This window comes from Indicator indicator, chromosome 1 (assembly GCF_027791375.1).
Source record: "Indicator indicator isolate 239-I01 chromosome 1, UM_Iind_1.1, whole genome shotgun sequence".
Classification (NCBI taxonomy): domain Eukaryota; kingdom Metazoa; phylum Chordata; class Aves; order Piciformes; family Indicatoridae; genus Indicator; species Indicator indicator.
Genome location: NC_072010.1, coordinates 22,869,473 through 22,890,135, shown reverse-complemented (window position 1 = coordinate 22,890,135; position 20,663 = coordinate 22,869,473). Strand labels below are relative to the sequence as shown.

Sequence of the window (20,663 nt, the reverse complement as noted above, 5' to 3'; positions counted from 1 at the left end):
ATCACAGCACCTGCAGCTTCCCTAACTGATCACTGTTTTCAAAATAATTGTTTTGTGTTGTATGTTGAATGCTTCACTCTATCACCAAATCAATAAAACTTCAATTTTTGTTGTCTTCAGGCATGGATTTTGCTTTTATACTGAAGGCTCTTTTGTCCTGAAAGCTGGCAGCAACATGGGAAACAGGATCCAGAGCATCACTGAGAGAACAGCTGTAATAGAGGGCAAAAATAAGGTATGATTCCCTTCTGTGTGACAGGCTGTGTTGAAAAGCACTCTGAGGTGCTGATGAGACAACATCGAAGAAGCCAGTATTTGTATGTTGTTTAGATTTTAAGAGCTGCATACGTACAAATAACTTTCATAATTGGTATTTATCTGCTGAGATGTAGAGATGTACTTATGTCTGCATGCAGTCATATTGAGGTTAAGTGATGACATGCAAAGAGAATGTATCACAGGATTCACCATATCTGCTCTGGTCTGTAGTATTTTGGGGCAGCTCAGGAACACAGGGGCAGGGTTCCAGGCCATCTTTGCTTCATTTTGTGACATTGCACAATTTCCTGTTGTTTTTCCTATGAGAATTAAACAATTTATTCTCATTATAGAGTTTATTCACAGATGTGGTCCTAGATTATTAGAAGGCCAGGTCTTTTCTTGCAATAAAAATGTTAAAGGGCCAAATAAATCCAAATTGCAAAAGCAAAGTTTGAGAGAGATCTCAGTTAGAGACAGCATGATGGTTGTCCCAGCATTAACCACCTCAATGTTAACTGTCTAGTCCATCAAACATCCCTTTATGGGCCATGCCTGTAGTCTATTGGTGTCCAGTTCTGGGCCCCTCAATTCCAGAAAGATGTTGAGCTGCTTGAATGTGTCCAGAGAAGAGCAACAAAGCTGGTGAGGGGTCTGGAGCACAAGCTCTATGAGGAGTGGCTGAGGGAGCTGGGGTTGTTTAGCCTGAAGAAGAGGAGGCTCAGGGGAGACCTTGTTGCTGTCTACAACTACCTGAAGGGAGGTTGTAGCCAGGTGGGGGTTAGTCTCTTCTCCCAGGCAACCAGCAACAGGACAAGAGGACACAGTCTCAAGCTGTGCCAGGGGAGGTTCAGGCTGGATGTTATGAAGAAATTCTTCATGGGAAGAGTGATTGGCCATTGGAATAGGCTGTCCAGGGAGGTGGTGGAGTCACTGTCCCTGGAAGTGTTTAAAATAAGACTGGATGAGGCACTTAGTGTCATGGTTTAGTTGATTAGATGGTGTTGGAAGATAGGTTGGACTTGATGATCTCCGAGGTCTTTTCCAACCTGGTTAATTCTGTGATTCTGTGAGAGAAAGACAGTGACATTAATTTGCTAGGGGTCATGGAGGACTGTCCATCTGTTAATACCTTCAAATGAAGGATGCCCTAAGACAGCTGCACTTTCCTGGGTTAGATATGAGACCAATTTGGTGTGGTTGGGTAGTCTGTGAGGAGCTCAGGTTAAGAGGCATAATGCCATGTGATTGTCACAGCACCTGGTTTCACAGGTTACTCTGGTTTGTGGCAGTAATGACTGAAGTCAGAAATTTTAAAGCCTACCTTATTCTAGGCCTCTCGCTTCTAAGGACACTGAAATGCATTTTGTCATTCTAAGGGCATTAAGGATAGAGGTTTCCTTTCCTTGATGGCTGCCTTCATTCTTCTGCCTACAAAACTGGGTATAAACTATAATCATTCTCATGTTAGGGCCCTTTCACATGCCACAGAATGAGTAGGGCTTTGCGTATGGCCACGGATCAGGACTGCGTTTTCTCCTGCTGTTGTATTATTTAGAAAGTACCACAGGTGTTCATGGCACCATTCCAGCACATGGGAACAGGCTGGATCCCAGTGAGGCATTTGCTCTATTTAGCTGGCCACCCTTACGTGCTTAAAGATCACGGCAAAGATGGGAGAAAGCAGCTTCCTTGGGGAGACTATTGTAGGAAAACACATAAAAAATGAGATATAAGGAGGGATTTGAACGAGGAAAGGGAAATAATTTCAGGCACAGGAAGACACAATCTATTTCAAAGGCAGAATGATAAACAAAAGATGATAAGAACCAGTTATTTTCCAGAAGACATCTAGTCATGCTCTGGGTGAAGTCCTACCTATTTGCGGGGTGCAGAAGGTGCTGTCTAAAGACCAGATCTCATTCTCCTTGTGTACCATGCATTTTGGAGACAGCGGAAGAGGAGTGGCTGAAATGTCAAAGCAACTTCCAGTCAACAGCAAATAAATTCCTCCCTGGAGGAAGATGCTAATAATGGGTCCTTGCAGCAGAACTGCAGGTTTTGTTTGAAGTCTTTGGCAGGTAGCCCTTTTAAAAAATGTGCCCAGAAGTGAACCAAGGAATGGTCTCTGCATGTGTTACATGGAAAGTTTTGCAGTGAAACTTAGAGGTTTTCCTTGATACTCCTTGTCTTCATGTAGTTTAGTTAAACTAAGAAAGGTCTACCTTTCATTGCTTTGTTCTTCTTGGTGCCGACAGGGAATGGGAGGTTAATGAAACAATCTCTTTGCTCAGCTTATTCACAGCTTTCCTAAGATTTCTTCATTTCTGCTGCTCTCTAATCCTGGGTTCCCGGCCAAGCTGTGAGTTGCATGAGCATGAAGGATTTTTTTCCTTGGTTTTCCATGGAGTCTATAGCTTTTCACTCTTCGCAGTCGAAGAGTCATTCTTGGTCTCTTAGAGGAAATTCAGAGACACAGTTCAGAGAAAGCCCTTCTGCTGGGCTATTGTAAAACTGCTAATAGCACTGAACTCACTGAATGCAGCATGTCATCACAAGCTCTGATGTACTGCTACTGTAAGCAGTTCTACTACTACAAACAGCTTTCTGAGACACTTCAACATCAACAGAGTCCTGCTGTCTAAAGAGAGTGTCTACCTCAGTTCCACATCCAAGCATAGCAAGTGTGGTAAAAACAGTGTCAAAGCTCAATGGAAACAACAAAGATGTAGGAGACAAAGCAGTAGGAAATGGATGAAGAAACTTAACAAAGCAGAATATTTGGTTTAGTAGGAAAAGAGAAATGGGGGCGAACACAGGATGAGATTATTGTAATCAAGGAAAGAGATGAACAAGAAATAGTCAAAAGGTTTCTTTTAGCCATCAGGCTAGCTTTTCCCACCTTGCTTAAAGACATTGTACCAGTTCTTTCTGTTTCCTGTCTGCATGTGAATCATTCAAGTTCCTTCAGTTTGGCTTTTTTGCTGTGGTATGTTGATTGGTTGTTTGTTTGTCTGTGGTTATCAAGGTGGCAACAAGTGTACTTTTAAAGTTAGAAAACCCTCAGACTCTGTGTCTGTTTGGTTAAAGTAATGCAGGAAGCCTATGCTACATTATTCTTCTGGTGGCAGAGAAAGCATGACAGTGTTTTAGTAACGTTTCCGCTGAAGCCTTTCTAAACAGTCGTTGAGAAACTTGAGTGGTATCATGGAAGAACTTTGTACCATAAGCTGTAATACTTAATCACGAGACAACTCTTGAAGTGATTTGATTCCCCCACCCAAAGTTTTCATTCTCATTCTGTTGGACATTTCAGTGACTTCCTACAAAGCTGGGCTATTCTTAGGCTTGTCGTGTAAACAGATCACAGACACTGTCCTGTCATTCAGCTGCTTAAAGCCATCACTTCTTGGTGTTCCCAGCCAAAGTTAATTGTTATGTATAACTTAGGGCTAATACTGATTATTATTATTAGTAGTAGTAGTATGATCAATATGTTTTTAAAATTGTCTGTGAATGACGTGCAACAATGAGGTCCAAAGAGCTGCTGTATTCACTGGTATCACTGCATACGTATCAGGCATGTGTTCTCTCCTGTGCATGCAGGCACACTGGTTTATCAACAGCTTTAAAAGAGGTTGGTACTTCTTGTACAGGAGTACAAGGGCCAAGAAATACTGGAGTCAGTACTTCTTGTACAGGAGTACAAGAGCCAGGGAGCTGCAGGAGAGGTGGACAAAGATCCTGGGTGCAGAAAATGCAAGGAAGAGTGATGAGAAGATGAGTTCAGATATGGGAGAAAGTAGAAAGTATTGGCCAAGGAGAAAGAATGTGCCAGGGGAGGTTTAGATTGGATAGCAGGAAAAATTTCTTTACTGTAAGAGTGGTGAGGTGTGGGAACAGGCTGCCCAGGGAGGTGGTGGCGTTGCCATCCCTGCAGGTGTTCAAGAGGCATGTAGATGTGCTGCTTCAGGATATAGTTTAGTATGGTAGTTGGGTTGCAGTTGGACTTGATGATCTTGAAGGTCTTTTCCAACCTTAATGGTTCTGCGATTCTGTTCTATGATAAATCCAAGGAAAGGAGGCAGTAGACAAGAGGGAGGGCGGTTGAGTAGAGTGAAAATTTGGGGTAAGTGGAACAACACTCCCTTATTTTGGGGACATAGCCTGCTAGAACCACATTTTTGAGAACCTGAATTGGAACAGAAGTTCCCTGACTGTCTCATCTTTCTGTTTCTAGCAAATGTTGGGGTCCCACTGGCAATAACAGATTCCATGGAAGCTGAGTCTGTCTTGCAATATGCCAGGAGCTCCAGGAGCTGTGTATAAAGAATAGGTGTGGTTTGTCATTCCTATGTGTATGAGTGTGTGTATGTACATATATATCTGTATGGCATTGCTTTCCACTGTATAAACACCTTACTGACACAAGTTTTCAGTGGTCCCATCCCTTGTGAGTGACAAAGCCACTTGACTTCATGACAAATGGAAAGTAATGGCCCTGTAACAGGATTCTGCAAGACCAAACCTAGGCTTGCCTTTGTCCATCTCTAGTTTGGCTGGCAATGACGAGTCAACCTGAGCTGTGATAGCTGTACATAGTATTTAAAACTGTGACCATTTGACATAAAATTGGAGTGTTAGATAGTCAGAAGAATCGATCCTCTTGGACATGACTGATAAGGTGTGATCATGCAAAATAGGATGGGTCCATCTCTCCTGCATATTCTATGCCAAGCCCTAAACCTTTAACTCTCTTCTGTGTCCTCTTGTTACTGATGAGGTAAAGCAGCATGTGTTGAGTTGGTTCTCAGCCTCTCCATGTGCCAGCTCTCTGGCCAGTACATCTGTGCTAATTTGCTGTCTGGAACCCAAAGCAGAAAGAAAGCTGTTTAGCTCAATACAGCAACAGTAATTTTAATCTTTCTCCTCTACCAACAGCTGATTTTCATGAAATGCATGAGATTTTTTTGATCTTTTTCTGTCTAGTTTGGTTGAAATTGGGTAATAAATTAAAATAGTACTGAACACATGGAGGAGTGGAGGATACTGGCAGACAGATGGACAGACAGACATTCTGATCTTACTAGGAAGCTAGGCTAAAGATAGCAGTGAGAGTGTAGCTTGCCTCTTTTTCAGCACGTCATAACTTCTCCTGGGGCCTTCCTGAGTGCTACTAGAATCTCTGTCAACACTTCTAAGCAGATCATTGGGAGGTGCCAGCTGAGCCAAGCTCTTCGTGAGACTAAAACCAGCAGAATTTGGCACCTGTGTCTGCCAAGCTGTGGCTCCCTCCAGCTCCTGAAATCGATCCCCTCTCTTGGTGCCCAAGGGAGGGCTAAATTGAGCTCTGTCTCACTCTGCTTATAGCCCTGGGGAATAGGGCAGGGGGTGCCCATGCCATTGCTGTCTGTAGCATGGTCTTCTCACAAGTCAGCCAGATGCATTCATTCTGGTGGGCTGTTTGAGCAGGACAACACAATGTGCAGAGGGAAACAACAGCTCTGCTTGCTAAACAGCACTGACTTGCCTGTCTGACCCCAGCAGGGAAGAAATTGCTTGCCTCTGAATATTCATGTTGTGCTATTGAAGATAGTTTGGTGTTTCTTCTATGGTGGTCCTGAAGGTGAAGCTTGTTGTTCCAGATGTTTTGCACTGATGTGTGCCAACATGTGAGGCATGCAGATCGTGTCTTTGGCATAAGCAGACCAATCCAATAGTGCGCTGCCAGTGTTTCAGTATGGGTCTTCCTAAATAATACTCCTTTAGACAAAAATAAATTGAAGGAGTTGAGGAGAGCACATATTCTTTTTCTATATTTATTTATTTATATTAACTGATACATCTTCTTAAAAGAATAATCAGGAGGGAATCAACAGTGTTTGCCAGATTAGCCCTAATCTGTTCAGTGTTGAAAGGGCAGTGTTTTGAGTTTTAAATATGTTGACTGTTTTGAGAATGAGGACAGCAATCTCTGAATGGAGCATCTTCGTGTCAGTGTCTGCAGCAGCCTTCTGTGAGTTAGGCAAGACTGAAGTTTCCAAACATTTTCTGAAACCTCTTGCTTCTCTGCCATCAGCTGGAGCAGTGAGAATCTTCCATCTACAATACTTTGAGACAAGAGAAATTCAATCACAGCCTCCAGGGGACAGCTTACCCCACCCTGGCTCCAAGCACAGGGATCATGCCAGTTGCTCTACATTCTTTTTTCTCCCAGTGTTTTCCTTATCAGTTTTCACTGTGAACAAATCTGTAAATGCATCTTCCATCTCTCAGGATTTCTGCTTTAGCCTCTTATTTTCTGGCAGAAACAGCAGCAGTGTGAGATTTACTTCCCTAGACCCTGCTTTGAGATGAGCTGGTAGCACAGTGCTTCAGTTGAGGTGAAGGTTGCAGAAATGAGAAATACAGGATCAAAGCTTTGATGGTAAATGGGGTTTGTGGACAGATGATGCTCAAGATGCTGAGCATGCCAGAAAGGATTTGCCCTGTTCTGTCTGATCACGGCAACTGGGTTCAGACTTTCTGTATACAACGTGGTTGTAAATCCAGGGCCTGAAAGACTGTTGCAAAGAGAGACAATCCAAGGCTGTGAGAGCTTTTTCTCTTACTCCTTTTGCAACAATAGCTGTATAGAGAAATTATACAGCACAGGCTAATCTCAAACAGCCATAATTGCTCAATGAAGAGCAGCATGCCAGGCTTAGTTTTGTACATACTGCATCTCTGGTGGGTTTTGGCTGACATCCATAATGTAGAACATGGACTGCACCACTGGAGGGCTCACAAACTATTTAAAGAGATGTTATCTTATCCTTATGACTGATTTATAAGCTGAAAGATTTATGCAGAGACATGTTGTCCCTAAAATACTCTGTTCTGTTGCAAAGTCAGTCTTGCCTTTTCCTGGACACTGTGGCTTTCTTCAAGTAAACATATCGATGGCTGTTCTCTGGCACTAAGGCCTCCGTTCATAACATTTACTTCCCTTGCTCTCCAAACATCTTCAGCTGCATAGATGCTGCCTGTTGGAAGAGATCCTTTGCCCATGCTAGAGGAGTATTTTGGACAGTGCAAGTCGGTCAAAACCAAAACAATGGTGGGGAAGAGATAACAGTTTAAACTGTAGTTTAAACTGGGGAATGTTCTCTGAGGCCATTTAATATGCAAGAAAAAGGCTTAACCTGTTAGCAGTCTGGTCAGTAGCTGCAGTCATGTTGCTTTGCTGTAACTGTATGTGCCATCTTCAGCCTAATCAAAGTAGTGCATTGCAGTGGGCTGGAACAGTAAAACTCACATAGGATGCAAAATTTTGCATTAAAACTAACACCTGATATTGTCAGGACAAAATACAGTTTGATACTACCAAAAAACTTTCCAAACCATTGGAGTAATTGACCAAGGAATAATTGACATGTATTTTTCAGGCTCAGAAATACTCTAGTTGTGAGTGTAGTAGAATAGACCAGTGCCCTGAAGTCAAAGAGTAAGAGCTTCCTTCTCCTTCATTGTGCATTTTAGGTAACTGTTCCAAAGTGGGCAAAGTTGCTATGAGATAATATGAACTAACACAAAAAAAGGTTAATTTTGTGATGGAAAGTCTGGGATGGCAGAAGCGGTGTTTAACCACCCACATTAGGCCTCTGGCAGATGTTGTGGGACTTCTTTTTATTCTGAGTCAGAGTTGATAAAACAGCTGCAGGACTCCTGGTGCTGTGCACTGTATTCACACTTCACAAAATTAAGTTTAAGCACTGGAAGGAATTCAAAGGGAATGACAAAATACTGGCAGGGCTGGACCCACACTTTATAATTAAGAATTTGTAGAGGTCAACCTACTGAATATAGCAAAGGGCTAAATGCAGGTTGTAATTATCCATCTGGTGTTACTGAACCTCTTTCATCTCACAGAAGAGGCTGAAAAATGGGTTAGAAAAATTCTAGATAGAAATGCGATGTAGTTTGTTAGCAGACAGGTAGCTGACCATTGAGATAGCTGAACAGGCTGAAGTTGCTGTTAGCATCATTTGTAGTCTTGAATCTGCTGTGGGGCAGTTTTCTAAAGCAAATAAGCCAAAATCCAATTGCATGATTCCAGTCTGGTTGCTCAGGTAGTAGGAAAAGTCATAGATGCTTTGTACTAAAGTATGTTTTGGAAAACCAGAAGATCTGTATTATTTAGGGGTTCAACAAGGAGTACAGTGATACCATTGAGGTCTCTGAGCAGGAGACAGACAAACAGTGCAAATGTTCAGTGTTTAGAAATGTAGATAGCTGGTCCTTATTTATTACTGACTTACCCTCTTATGCTTGTCTCTGGGCTCTAGCAATCAGGCAGACTTAAAAGAATGTATTAATTGCACAAAAATTATTTTAAAAGTTTTTCAGAAAATCCAAATAATTCCAAACAATGGCATTCTGTGGCCAAAGCCTGTTTTACAGAAGAACTAACATGGAGACAGAAAGATAGAAAATTTACCTACCAAGTTATATCTGTCAGTATGTCCCATTGCTGGGCTCTGTGTGCATACCCCATGTCCCAGCTCCATATCAGAATGATACTTCAGTTGCTTCTGCATGACTTTGTTCTTTCATTTAGTGCTCAAGCCATTAGACTGTGGTTTTCCATCACCATAAAGGTATAACTTTTATTATTACCATGAGCTGAATATTTCTTAAGGTGTATCAGATGCTGTTGGTCTTTCAAGGCCTTATCTTACAAATCATATTACTTTGTGAAAATATTTATTATGATGAACCTCTTAAGATGGTGCTAAGGTACACACAAAGAAAACCAATATGATATTGTTGTTTGATAGTAGAAATATTAAGTCCAAGAAGAGGAAGTAATTAAAAAAAGGATGACTAAACATCTCTTTTACTGCTGTCCTTTCTCACCTGACATGTATGTGAGAAAATGACAGAGAAACCAAATACATTTAGTGCCATACAGATGTACTTTCCCTCCACCATTATACAAGTGCCTGAGGCACACCTCCCCTATTCCCTTTGCAGTCTGGCTCTCCTACAGGCTGCTTATCTCCTCAGATGAACCATGCTGTGTCACACTTCACGTTTTGTAGCTTATCGTTACCTCAGCAGCAAGAGATAAATCACTCTGAAGACACATTCAAAGATTTTTGGTTATGATGACTCTGATAACATGAAGGTCACCCAAGGAGCTTATTTCCTGTTATTCTTCCATCCTTTCCTAAACTGTACATGGTGACATCTCCCTTAAATAGCCTCAGTGGTGCCCATCACTGAACAAATGGAAAGAGTGGATCATGGGACTGGGAAAAAAAAAAAAAAAAGAAAAAAAAACAGGGAGAGAAGGGAAGGTTTTAGCTGAGTTCCTCAGCCAATGAAAGCTAAACTTCTTCTTTCCTTTGCAGACTGCTAGCACTCTTGTTGTAGCTGAAGCCAAATCTTCTGGAATCTACAGCTGTGTGGCATCCAATAAAGTGGGAAAAGCTGAAAGAAATGTCAGCTTTATTGTAACAGGTAAGAAATAATCACCACTGCAACTATGTGCATTTCCTGGTCCTGAGAGTCTAACTGTTAGGCTGTTGTGGCTTTTTCATATGCCACAGTTAGAGAATTTTAACGTGTGCACCTGTAAACTCATACCATGCTTTTGGGTGATCCTGGAACGGCTTTTGAGAGCAGCTGGTGTGGATTTCTAAGAAGGACACCAAATCTGATGAATGACTCATCTCTCCACCAAGTATCCAGTGTGACACAACTTTCTCACAAATACACAAATCTGTAATCACCTCTTTAAAATCACTTAGTCTCTGCAATCATTCTCTACATGAAATTTTACTGGCCAGTAAGTCAGTTTCATGTGTGACATTGATGGTGCCTATAGCCTCATCCCGCTGTCAAGCAGAAGGTTGCATAATATGGTGTCCAGAGCAGTGCCAGCATCTGTAGGAAGTGTGTTGTCAGAGGAGGGATGCCTGGGGTACCTGGGCAGCCTTTCACAGCTCTCAGGCACTATGGCAACTTGCAGGTAGAAAAGTGGCAGGGAATAAACTAGAGAGTTTTGTTCCCTCTACGGAGAAAGACAACCTTGGACGTCATTTGAGCTGTGGCATTGACTTTGTTGTGTTAGCTGCATGTATGAGTATGCTTCCAGCTATTTTTCCATTACTGTTTTAAGGTTTAGAAACAAATTATTAAATATTTGCCTTCAGGAATGACTGAAAAAAAAGCACAATGAGTTTTTGAGAATAATTACCGCATGATTTAGCAGTATCATGTCTGTGTGTGCCAGACATTACAAAAGGACTTGTTTTCCTGTGAAAGATTTTATTTTGATCCTGTTTACAAACTGGTAGTTCATAGAGCACAGAGGCTGATGAATACTTTGAGGATAAGTCATTAAAGAAATGTAATTCATTCAGAAATATGAGAAAATATGAGAAAGGTTAAAATATTATGATATTTTAATCCCAAAATTATAATTGTGGAGCGGAAAGGGGGAAATAATTTTACTGTATATCTTTGAACTATTTTTTTCTTTCTTTTATGTGTTTGTTGGGTTGTTTTGTGTTTTGGTTTGTTTTTTTGTTGTTGTTGTTGTTGTCAGTCTCTTGCTTATGATTCTGATGAGTGATTTTAGTGAAACTCATTCTGAAACTCATACTGAGAGATATCAAAAGAGAGTAGATGCACACTAGTTTTGTTTGGGGAAAAAAAAAAAGGAAGAAAACTTCTTTGAAAAAAAAATATCCCCCCTCCCAATTTTGAGGACCAAAACTTGTATTTTTTGAATATTTTTACTAGTTGTAATAGAGTCATGGAACAGCAGGTTGGAAGGGACCACAAGGTCTAACCTTTCTTGGGAAGAGTATGGTGTAGACAAAAAGCTCCAGCATGCTGTCCAGGTGAATTCTTAAAGTGTCCAATGTTGGGAAATTCACCATTTCCCTGGGAAGATTATTCCAATAGCTGATCTCACTGTGAAAAATTTTCCTCTTGTGTCCATCTGGAATCTCCCAGGAGTAACCCATCATCCTCTCCACATGACTCTTTGTGAAAAGAGAGTCTGCATCTTTTCTGTAGCCACCTTTTAAATACCAGGACATGGTGATAAGGTTTTCCTTGAATCTTCTTTTCTCAAGGCTAAACAAAACCAATTCTCTCAGCCTTTCCTCACATGGCAGGCTTCCCAGTCTTTTGGTCATCTCTGTGGGCCTTCTCTGGACCCCATCCAGCCTGTCCACACCTTTTTTTATAGTGGGGACCAAACTGAACACAGTATTCCAGATGTGAAAAACACTGAGTAGAGTGGGATAATGACTCTTTTTCTCTGCTGGTGATGCCCTTGTTGATGCAACCCAGCATCCTGTTGGCTTTCTTTGCCACAACAGCAGCAGTTCACTCATACTGAGGTTGTTGTTCACTGGAATCCCCAGGTCCCTTTCCATAGACCTACTACCTAGCCAGGTATATCCCAACCTGTGATTCACACCTGTATGATATTTTCCTTGGTGCTAGACTTGAATGTTTCTTGTTGAACTTCATAATGTTCTTGTTAGCCCACTCTTCCAGCCTATCCAGGTCTTTCTGAAGGACGGCTCTCTCTTCCTGTGTGTCCGGTTCCCAACGCAGCTTAGTATTGTCAGTAAAATTCCTCAGAGTAGACTTGGTCCCATCCCTCCTGACCATTTATGAAGATATTAAACAGCATTGGGCCCAGTTTTGATCCCTGGAGGCACCACACTTGTAACAGGTTGCCAGTTTGAAATGGAGCTATGTACCACCACCCTCTGGTGGTGGTCATTGCAGCCAAGGCTATCACTAACCCAAGATACTACAAAGCAGGATTTCCTGGTTTGTGAGTAGCAGTGTCTTTGTGATCTTTCTTGGGTCTTCCCAGGTTCCAGCTTGCAGAGCCATTTGTGCCTACATGAAAGAGTAGCAATGGATGGTAATCTGTTCTCTTGACAAGTTGATGCACTCTCTCAGTGATGTCTTGGACCTTAGCTTCTGGAAGGCAGCATCCTTCTCATGACTCCCTGTCAGTGCCCCTTGACAGAAAGTCACCCACTACAAGCACTCATCATTTCTTTTTGCAGCATCCACTGTGTGCTCCTTGGTAGTTTCTTCTTGCAGACCTTGCTTGTGGGTGTCTACAGCTGTTAAAGCTTCATATCATAACACACATCTACATTTAGAAAGTGCCAATTATCTATAAATATAGAAATTTAGTTACAAGCATGAGAAGTATAAACAGATAAGTGACACATAGGCAGGTTGTTTATTAAAATGCAGAAACAAGAAGAACATCTGCACATTCTTTTAATGGATGTACCAGGAACATATGCCACCTTGAAGATGACTGCTGTCCTCACTCTCAAATCACAGTTTTGTTTTCATTCTCACCCTTACAGTGTGTCTATTTGGGCAGAAAGTTAAACAGCAAGACAATTCTCCATAAATTATTGTGCCAGTGGTGCCACACTATCATCTTTAGTGGGAACTTCATACACAACTTTGAGCAGTCACTGAGACTCATTCTCTAAGGCTGTTGCTCTTCTAATGTGCATGATGCTGAATTTGACCTTCTCTAGCTCTTGCAGCTCAGTCTTCAAAATGCTGGATGGAAGATCCTGACATCAAATTAAGCTGTAATTTGATGGGTCCCATCTGATGTGTCCAAATCTTCCTCTCAGTGTTTTGATGGCAGTTTCAGATATTTTAGTGCAGTGACATGAAGGAGTTGGTTTCCCTGCTTAGATCTTACATTCTTAGATGTTGCGGATAGAAGGAAATCCTTCTCCTTAGTACCAAAGCTTGCATGAGAAGATGCAAAATATTATGACTTTTCTTTGAAGATTCTTGTCTTGGCTGGTGTTCAGAAAGAGGAGTGGCAGCTTTATTACAACTTGGAAATTTTTAATGTCTTGGCTGGTGGCAAACTTGCTATAGAGTGGCAAAGCTGAAATGTATTTGTCCTTTGATTTCCTGGAGCTGAGCACCTCAGTTGTGTGACATGGAAAGTTCTGATCATCCACTGACACTCAGTTGCACTGATAGAAGACACTACTGCTGTTCTGTCCTTACAAAAATCAAGTTAGGCTCGTTCATGTGTTTTGCACACATAGTACACCAGTCAGGCTTGCGTGGTGTAATCCCAATTCTCCATCAGGCTGAGACCAAACTGCTGTGGCTGGGTAACAGCCTGTGTTTCATGTCAATGAAACAAACACAGCCAGCATTTGCTGAGAAGCACACTGAGGGAACAGAAATATGTGAGCCCTGAATGCTGATGGATGTGAAGGATGTGAACAGGACACTGCAAAGTATTTCCTTCTGATGAGTACAAAACCAATACGTCAGGACTTGTGTGACAGTTTGGGGCTAGTTTATCTTATGCTCTTGGATCTGCTGGCGCCACATGAAGCCAGCCTGAAGCACACCAAAGTAAGTGTCTAGGATAAGTGTCTTAGCAGGAGAAGGTGATCTGCTGTAGGAAGAGGAGCTACTGCCGTCCATAAACGGGACAAGCCCAAAAGGACTCCAAAGAGCAGATGAAGGCAGAGCCTGTCCTGAACAGCAAGAATCCCTTTCCCTGGAGGCAATCTCTTTCAGGCCTTGACCTGGGAATGTGAAAATGCACATGCTTCAGTGAAGCAGCTGTGGTGGTGTGAAGAGCTTTTCTATAGGCAGAAACCACTGGGAAGGTTGCTGGAGGACAGAACTTGTGCCAGAAAGTCTAATTTGGTGCTGGCACGTTCCACCGCTTCAGGGAAAGGTAGATGTGAGGAAATAAGTGCAAGAGAGTATATCAGCGAGGACCCAGTAAGACCAAGCACTTTCTTAAATTACTGTAAATGTCATTATTTATGACCTTTAAGTGCAGCTCATGCATGTTTCTCTGGGAGATTTGAGCATGGTATAATTTTATACGGTGTGCCTGAGGGTGTGGGACATGAAGTCCATGGGCTCTGGAGTAGCTTTTCTTTTCTATGGCCTCTGCCAGATGAAAGGCATTTTTGGAGGTATTTGCCACACTGACTTATTTCTAAAAGCAAATCTTTGTTCAGGGCACAAAAGAAGCTGTGAGCCTTATATAAAAGCAGTGTAGAAAGGTGATTTCTGAACTCTTTCCTCATGGATACAAACCCAGTTTCTGTGACACCTTCATGCCAAATGTTAACTGTGGTCGCCCCCTTCCTTCCAGCCTGCCCCTTTCCCTACATTTTGGGCTGTTTTGCTGGCACACAGCAGGGCCATGGGTGTGTTTGCAATTACAGAGGGTGAAACAGGAACAGCTCTGCCTTATCTCCCTGGTTTCCCAATGTCACTAAGCGCATTTTATTTTGAGATTCCTGATGGTGCTTGGCAAAGATAAACAAAATCTTCCATCAGGAAACCTGGGAGCTATTTCCACAGGAAGCTTCAAATCACTAAAGTAAATAAAACCCTTTTACATTATTCCCAGCCACGTTATTTAGCTAGCTTGAGCCTGTAACAATTGGTGAGAGGTGTCATATATTAGGGGACTCGTAGCCTTTAAACAAATGATTGTCTTGGAATCCTGTGCATTTTGCTTTTGTCCCTGGGTTTATTCAGAAAGTGGTCATTCTTCACAGAAGACACATCTAGGAAGAGCTCCAGACCTGACAACATGGAAGTAGTTGCAACTATATTATTCTGTTGGCATGCTACCCTTTTACCTTAAAAATAGCTCATTTGCCTCAGTCCCAGGGGATCTTAGTTTCATCTGAGGAGTTTTGCTTGGCTCTTTGTAGCTTTTAATGAATACTGGCATATGCAAAAGCCAAATATTAGCAGTATTTCAGACCCATACCCTGGGTTTCTCAACACACATCAGAACAATTTCAGATGTACTCTGAGTAAGACACAAGCAATTTATTTCATCCAAATATTTATCCATTATCAACACTTTGGACCCTTGAGTGATTTTAAGTGTGTCTGAATTCAGTGCTTTTTAGCAAAATCAGAGGATTCGCTTCTTCTAACTTAAGCTTTGAAGATGGGCATCTAAGCCTAAGCTGGTCATGTAAAATCTCTTCACAAATAAGTATAAAGGATCAGGATCTCTGGAATTTGGCTAAACCTAAGGCGATAGGTTGCATTGCCCTCTGGAAGAGCCTGTGGCACTCCATGGGCTGCAAACTTTTGCCCATATGCAAACCAACTGTTCAGGTAGATGTCTACATTTGGTAACTTAGGCTAAACTTGCTGGTCCCTTTGTAAGGAAAGGTTCATCTCAGTAGTACTTCCAGCAGACATGTTCTTCACTGAGATCAGAATCTGACACCATGCACTCTTATATATTGAAAAGGATGCTGATGGTAGTCACTCATACTTGAGTTTGCTGTATTTAAATTTTTTCTTATAGTTTGCTTTGATGGAGACAGGAAAAAAGGGATCCCAATGAAATGTCAGAGGAACAAGTCAACATAGGCTTTAACATCCAATCTGTTAGTGTCACTGCCTCCATTAGGGTTATCTTTGGACTATGCATCTGAACTACAACCGATGGCAGGCACACTGCATTCAACCAGCAGAAATCAGGCCTCTCCCCAGAAGACAGCTGCAGTCAGAGGAAATTTCAATCCAGGACTTGCAGGAGCTTATTTGCCCTGTGTTTAACACTCAAGGCTCTATGTGTGGAAAAGAGAATACTAAAGGGAGCAACTGATGCCAGACTTTCAGCAGGCAGAACTTTGAAAGGCAACACTGAGCAGTCCATGCTCATGGTATTCCTAGGGAGGCAAGGCAGCACTGTTTGCATTGTGGGGATTTAGGGAGAAGTGTTCTAATGGATTGATTAATCAATAAAAGAGGTTAGTGGAAGAAAATGTTATTCCCTGAAGAACTACTCTTTATGTGTCCCTGGTGACGTGACATTAAACCCAAAGTGACATTTGTAAGCATGGAACTGAATTAAAGTTGGCACTGAGCTGTTCATGCTTTAAAAGACAAGAAAAGAAGGCATAATTCTCCCTTATGAAAGACAAAACTATTCTTATGATTTTGAGTCATATTCACAGCCAAGTGAACAATTATCGGTGAAAGAACAATTGAAAATGGCCAAAGTCAATGTCACTTGACCAAAAAGAAGGAAATTACTTTATCAGAATATTGGCTACAAATAAAACAAGAGAGGCTGCACTCTAGGAGTAAAACTTGGAAGAGCTTTCTCTCAGGAACTTGCTTGTACTTTCACTGAGGTCAGTGGCGTAGGTCTCCCTCACTTGGAGGCATGAGCCCCAGGTGGAGGCAGCCAGAGGCAGTCAGCGCTGCTGCTGCTCTGTGCTGTTCCCCAGGTGGAAGAAGCTGCAGTAATGTTACAATGAACTTTTTACATTGTTGACTGAATTATTCTTGCATGAGCTATATGCTATGAAAAATCATTGTGAAAACCTAAGTCGTATTCACACTTAGTGAATGGTTAGTGCAGTGACCCTTAATTTCTCTCAGGTGGAAATATTGTTCACCTATGTTTATTGTCAAGCAGCCTGAATAGAGTGATCTTCACCTTATGACACCCCTGCCCAGCTGGCCATCCAGGTCAGAGGGAGCTGTTGAGTGGCTGACACACTTTAAATGCATGGAGGGTAAATACCCCAATTCCAAAGGAAACCTCAGGCATATTATCACAGATTCAGTAGTTTTTTCAGGATTTGAAGCATTTTTAAGAAATAGACAAAACTTGTCCTAATCCTTATGAGTATCAAGAAAACGACATCACCCAGCATGATGAGCTGCTGTATTTTCCTGCTGTTCTCTCGAGGTTCATTTTCCCTCATGCAGTTCACAAGCTGGAGCTGAGATCCAACCTTTCCTCCTGTTTTCATAGTCCCATTGTGCTGTCTTGAAATAATTCTGGTTTTGCTGCCTTGCCCCAGTCTGTCTTAACGTGACATAACATTTATACAAACTCATTAATTCCAATAGTGACTTCAGTTTACATCAGCTGATGTCTGAGCCCAAGTGTCTCGTAGCTCCAAGACAAATTATAGGAATAGCTGGAGCCTAGCTTATGAAAGGAAAGATTAGGGACTTCAGCAGGAAGACAGTGACATTGATTAGTTCAAAGGCTTCCTGATAAAAGGGAAAATATATGCTGTGTTAATTTTGGCTCATCCATTTCATATAAACTTAAAAGTGCTCTTTCTTTTTGACAGACATACCGAGTGGATTCCATATTAGTTTGGAAAAAATTCCCATTGAAGGAGAGAATTTGATACTGTCCTGTTCGGCCAACAAATTCCTGTACAAAGACATTGCTTGGATTTTGCCAAGAACGGACAACAACCAAACAAAAGTAAGAAGGTCTCTCAACAAGGAGTACTCCATCACCCTCACTCTGACCATCAAGAACGTTTCCCTGGCACACTCGGGCACCTATGCCTGCCGAGCAAGGAACATATACACGGGGAAAGAAGTGCTTCAAAAGAAAGACATTACAATCAGAGGTGAGCACTGCAACAAAAAGGCTGTTTACTCTCGGATCCTCAAATATAAGAGCACAAGGAATGATTGTACAACACAAAGCAATGTAAAACATTAAAGGACTCATTAAACAGTAACAGGTGTCTCATATCATCTTGATTTTCATTACTGTTGCTACCTTTCAGGCCCTGAGGTGGTGCACAATCCCCCATGGGTTGGACGTAGGAGGAATAGCAAACAAAATCGTAACACGTGAGCTTCCAGTTGAGTTCAGACGGGTGTGTTCTGCTTTGACAAGGCACGTGGAAGCTGGGGTTTGGAAGATCCCCTGTGCTACATTTTGCATGTTGTTATTTTTTCGCTTGCTGTCTCCTACTGAGCGATAAGGAAAACTTTGGATCAATCTTTTCTTCCACTTTGATATCGGCCTCATCAAAGGTGTCAAAGCTGAATAAACTGATTAACTTTAAAAACTGCTATTTTCAGTCAACCATGGACATTTATTAAGTTAACTTGAATGTGCGGAATGAGCACAATTCAGTTTGAGATTGACTGGACTATATATTTTTTATTTTAATCTGATCTTGATGGACTTATAAATATTACCTGCTGAGCAAGTTCTAATGCTTATTTATTTGAAATTATTTTCTACACTAAAGTTCATTAATCTTAAAAAAGTATCTTCTAAAAGAAGTATGCAGGGAAGAAATAAAACTGTTGATATAATGCACAGACCTACCATTTCATTTACAATAATGATGATTTTAAAACTGACACACGTGAACCATGTTTCTCTGAATAAATCCAGGTAGACTTCCAGTTGCTGTGTTGGTCAATTTTTAAAGTCAGTTCTGCACTAATGTAAAAAGCTACTGATAAAAGTGTGAATATTGCTCCTAGCCTGAAGATTCAGGAATTTGTAATGTTGTAATTATTTTGTTAAATGAGAAATATTAAACTAACACAACTGACAAGGTTGCAGCCAGCACAGTGAGTTGTTTAATACATTTTTAAAAATACAAATTCAAAACTGGAGCCATGAAAAATACTCATTACGTTTGGTATGCAAATGTCAATTGGATTTATTATGGGGATTAACAACCAGCCAGACTGCTGAAGGAGAATTAAGGGCAACCTAAGACTTCCTTGTGAGTGTTTCTCCCTTTTTACATTCATCCTGATTCTGCTATGAGATGTTTCTGTGTATTATAAATTCTGTATAAGGAAGAAGTTGCTATTTTTAATAGATCTGATAACTTTATTTTTTTACAATACATAGCTTTTATTATTTTTGGTTACATTTATGATTGATCATTTATATAACATTTACATAAGCCATAACAAAACAGGCCGTAGCGACCAAAATAGTTACAGCAAAGGAACAAAGTGGCTGTGCTTTTAAAATAGAGGGTGACAACATGACAGTTTCTTGTGCTTGGGAACTCACCAGCCTATTTCCTCCTTTAGGTATCTAGACTGTGTCCCACGGCTAAACTTGTCTTTCACGTGGGAATTGCTTTTGTCAAGTGTGAAAGGGTAAACAATAGCATTTCCCCATAATGCCAGTTTCATGGAGCCTAAAATGCTTACAAAACAATTGATAACCTGGAAGTTGTCAGAGTAAAGAAAAGAATAATCATTTATATTTTGAAATGTCACCTATACCCTGCTTGTATACAGTGGCTCTTTTGTTCATTATTAGTGTGATGGCTTCCAGAAACAATGTGTCCTTGCAAAGGGATCTGGCTCTCTTGTTTTCTAAAACATGCCTAAAAAGCAAGCAAAATCATTGGTGATTGCTTAAAAATGGATCAATGGCACTCTTTAGCATTTGCAAATCTTCAGAAGAATTACCATACAGAATCCCCTTTTTTATGAGGTTGTTTTGTGAGAAAACATTTGATGGCAAGGTGGGCGGTGATGACAGGACGTTATGAATTTTCCATAGCCTTGAGAGCCGGAGTGCAATGACTTGCAGCAGCCAGTTGCCAGGCAATCTGAGTTTGAGTAAAAAAAAAAAGAAAAAGAAAAAGAAAAAGAAAAAAAGTGGCAATTAGATTGTTCTTCTGTGAAACTGCTGTGAATTACAATGATGTGTATCAGTGCTGGGTGGATGTGTCCTACCAGCCTGGTCTCAAGCAGCGCTTGAAGGGGCCCACTGTGCAAGGGATGTGTTGTAATGTCCCAGTGTGACTGCTCATGTTGGGAGGCACAGAGAAACCTCACTAGAAACATCTGAGGAAAGCAGCCCTTGGAGGCCAGATAAAAACTACTGATGTCACTTTTGATGTCCTCAGATGACTGGAGAATCTCATCGGTTTGGGGAGTTTCTCTGCCTTCTGTTGTATAATATATTATGTAGGGAGAAAGGTATGAATGATTTTTTTTTTAAGTGTTAAAATTAAAGCTTGTATTTATATTTTTGTACTGATTAATAAAAATAAGTGAACAGACAACATAATCATAACAGGGCAAAAATGGGTGGAATGCAAAAGTAAACCCCAAAAGGAACAAATTGTATAGTTTTCCCCTTGTTTGCCATTGTTTGCTTTCAAGAGTGCAGATTTTCCCTCCTGATCACCCTGGGTTGGCTGAGTGCTCTAACACCAGTGTCCCCTTGTCCCTTCTGTGACTTCCTTGTTGCTCCCCTGGGCCAAACTCTGCCTGCAATGAAGTTCCTTGGGGTAACTGAGAGCAGAGTTTGGCCCAGCAAAGTAATGTTTGAGGATAGGCATGAGGGCTGGGGATGAGCCCAGGGGGCTGCCCTGGGCACTGAGCCCTACACTGTGCATGTTGGTGGGCTGGGTGGACACTCATCATCAGGGTGAGTGGAGCAGGGCATTGGAAACTGCCCCTCTTGGCTTGGCTGAAAAAAATGAACTGGAGAAGATGGGTGGTTTGCAAAAGAGGATAATTCTCAAGTTGACCAAGTCCTTGAACAATCAGTTGATTGTAGCAGTGAAATT

The 20,663-nt window shown here is 41.4% G+C and overlaps 1 protein-coding gene across 1 annotated transcript in view; it reads left to right on the top strand.

The window, feature by feature from the left end:
* The window catches only part of FLT1 (fms related receptor tyrosine kinase 1), a 114,202-nt gene that overhangs the window by 50,497 nt on the left and 43,042 nt on the right, over positions 1–20,663 (top strand). The window contains exons 11-13 of the mRNA XM_054387153.1: positions 121–235; positions 9,654–9,762; positions 17,430–17,720. Coding sequence (XP_054243128.1) covers positions 121–235; positions 9,654–9,762; positions 17,430–17,720 — 515 coding nt within the window. The remainder of the gene's footprint in view (positions 1–120; positions 236–9,653; positions 9,763–17,429; positions 17,721–20,663) is intronic.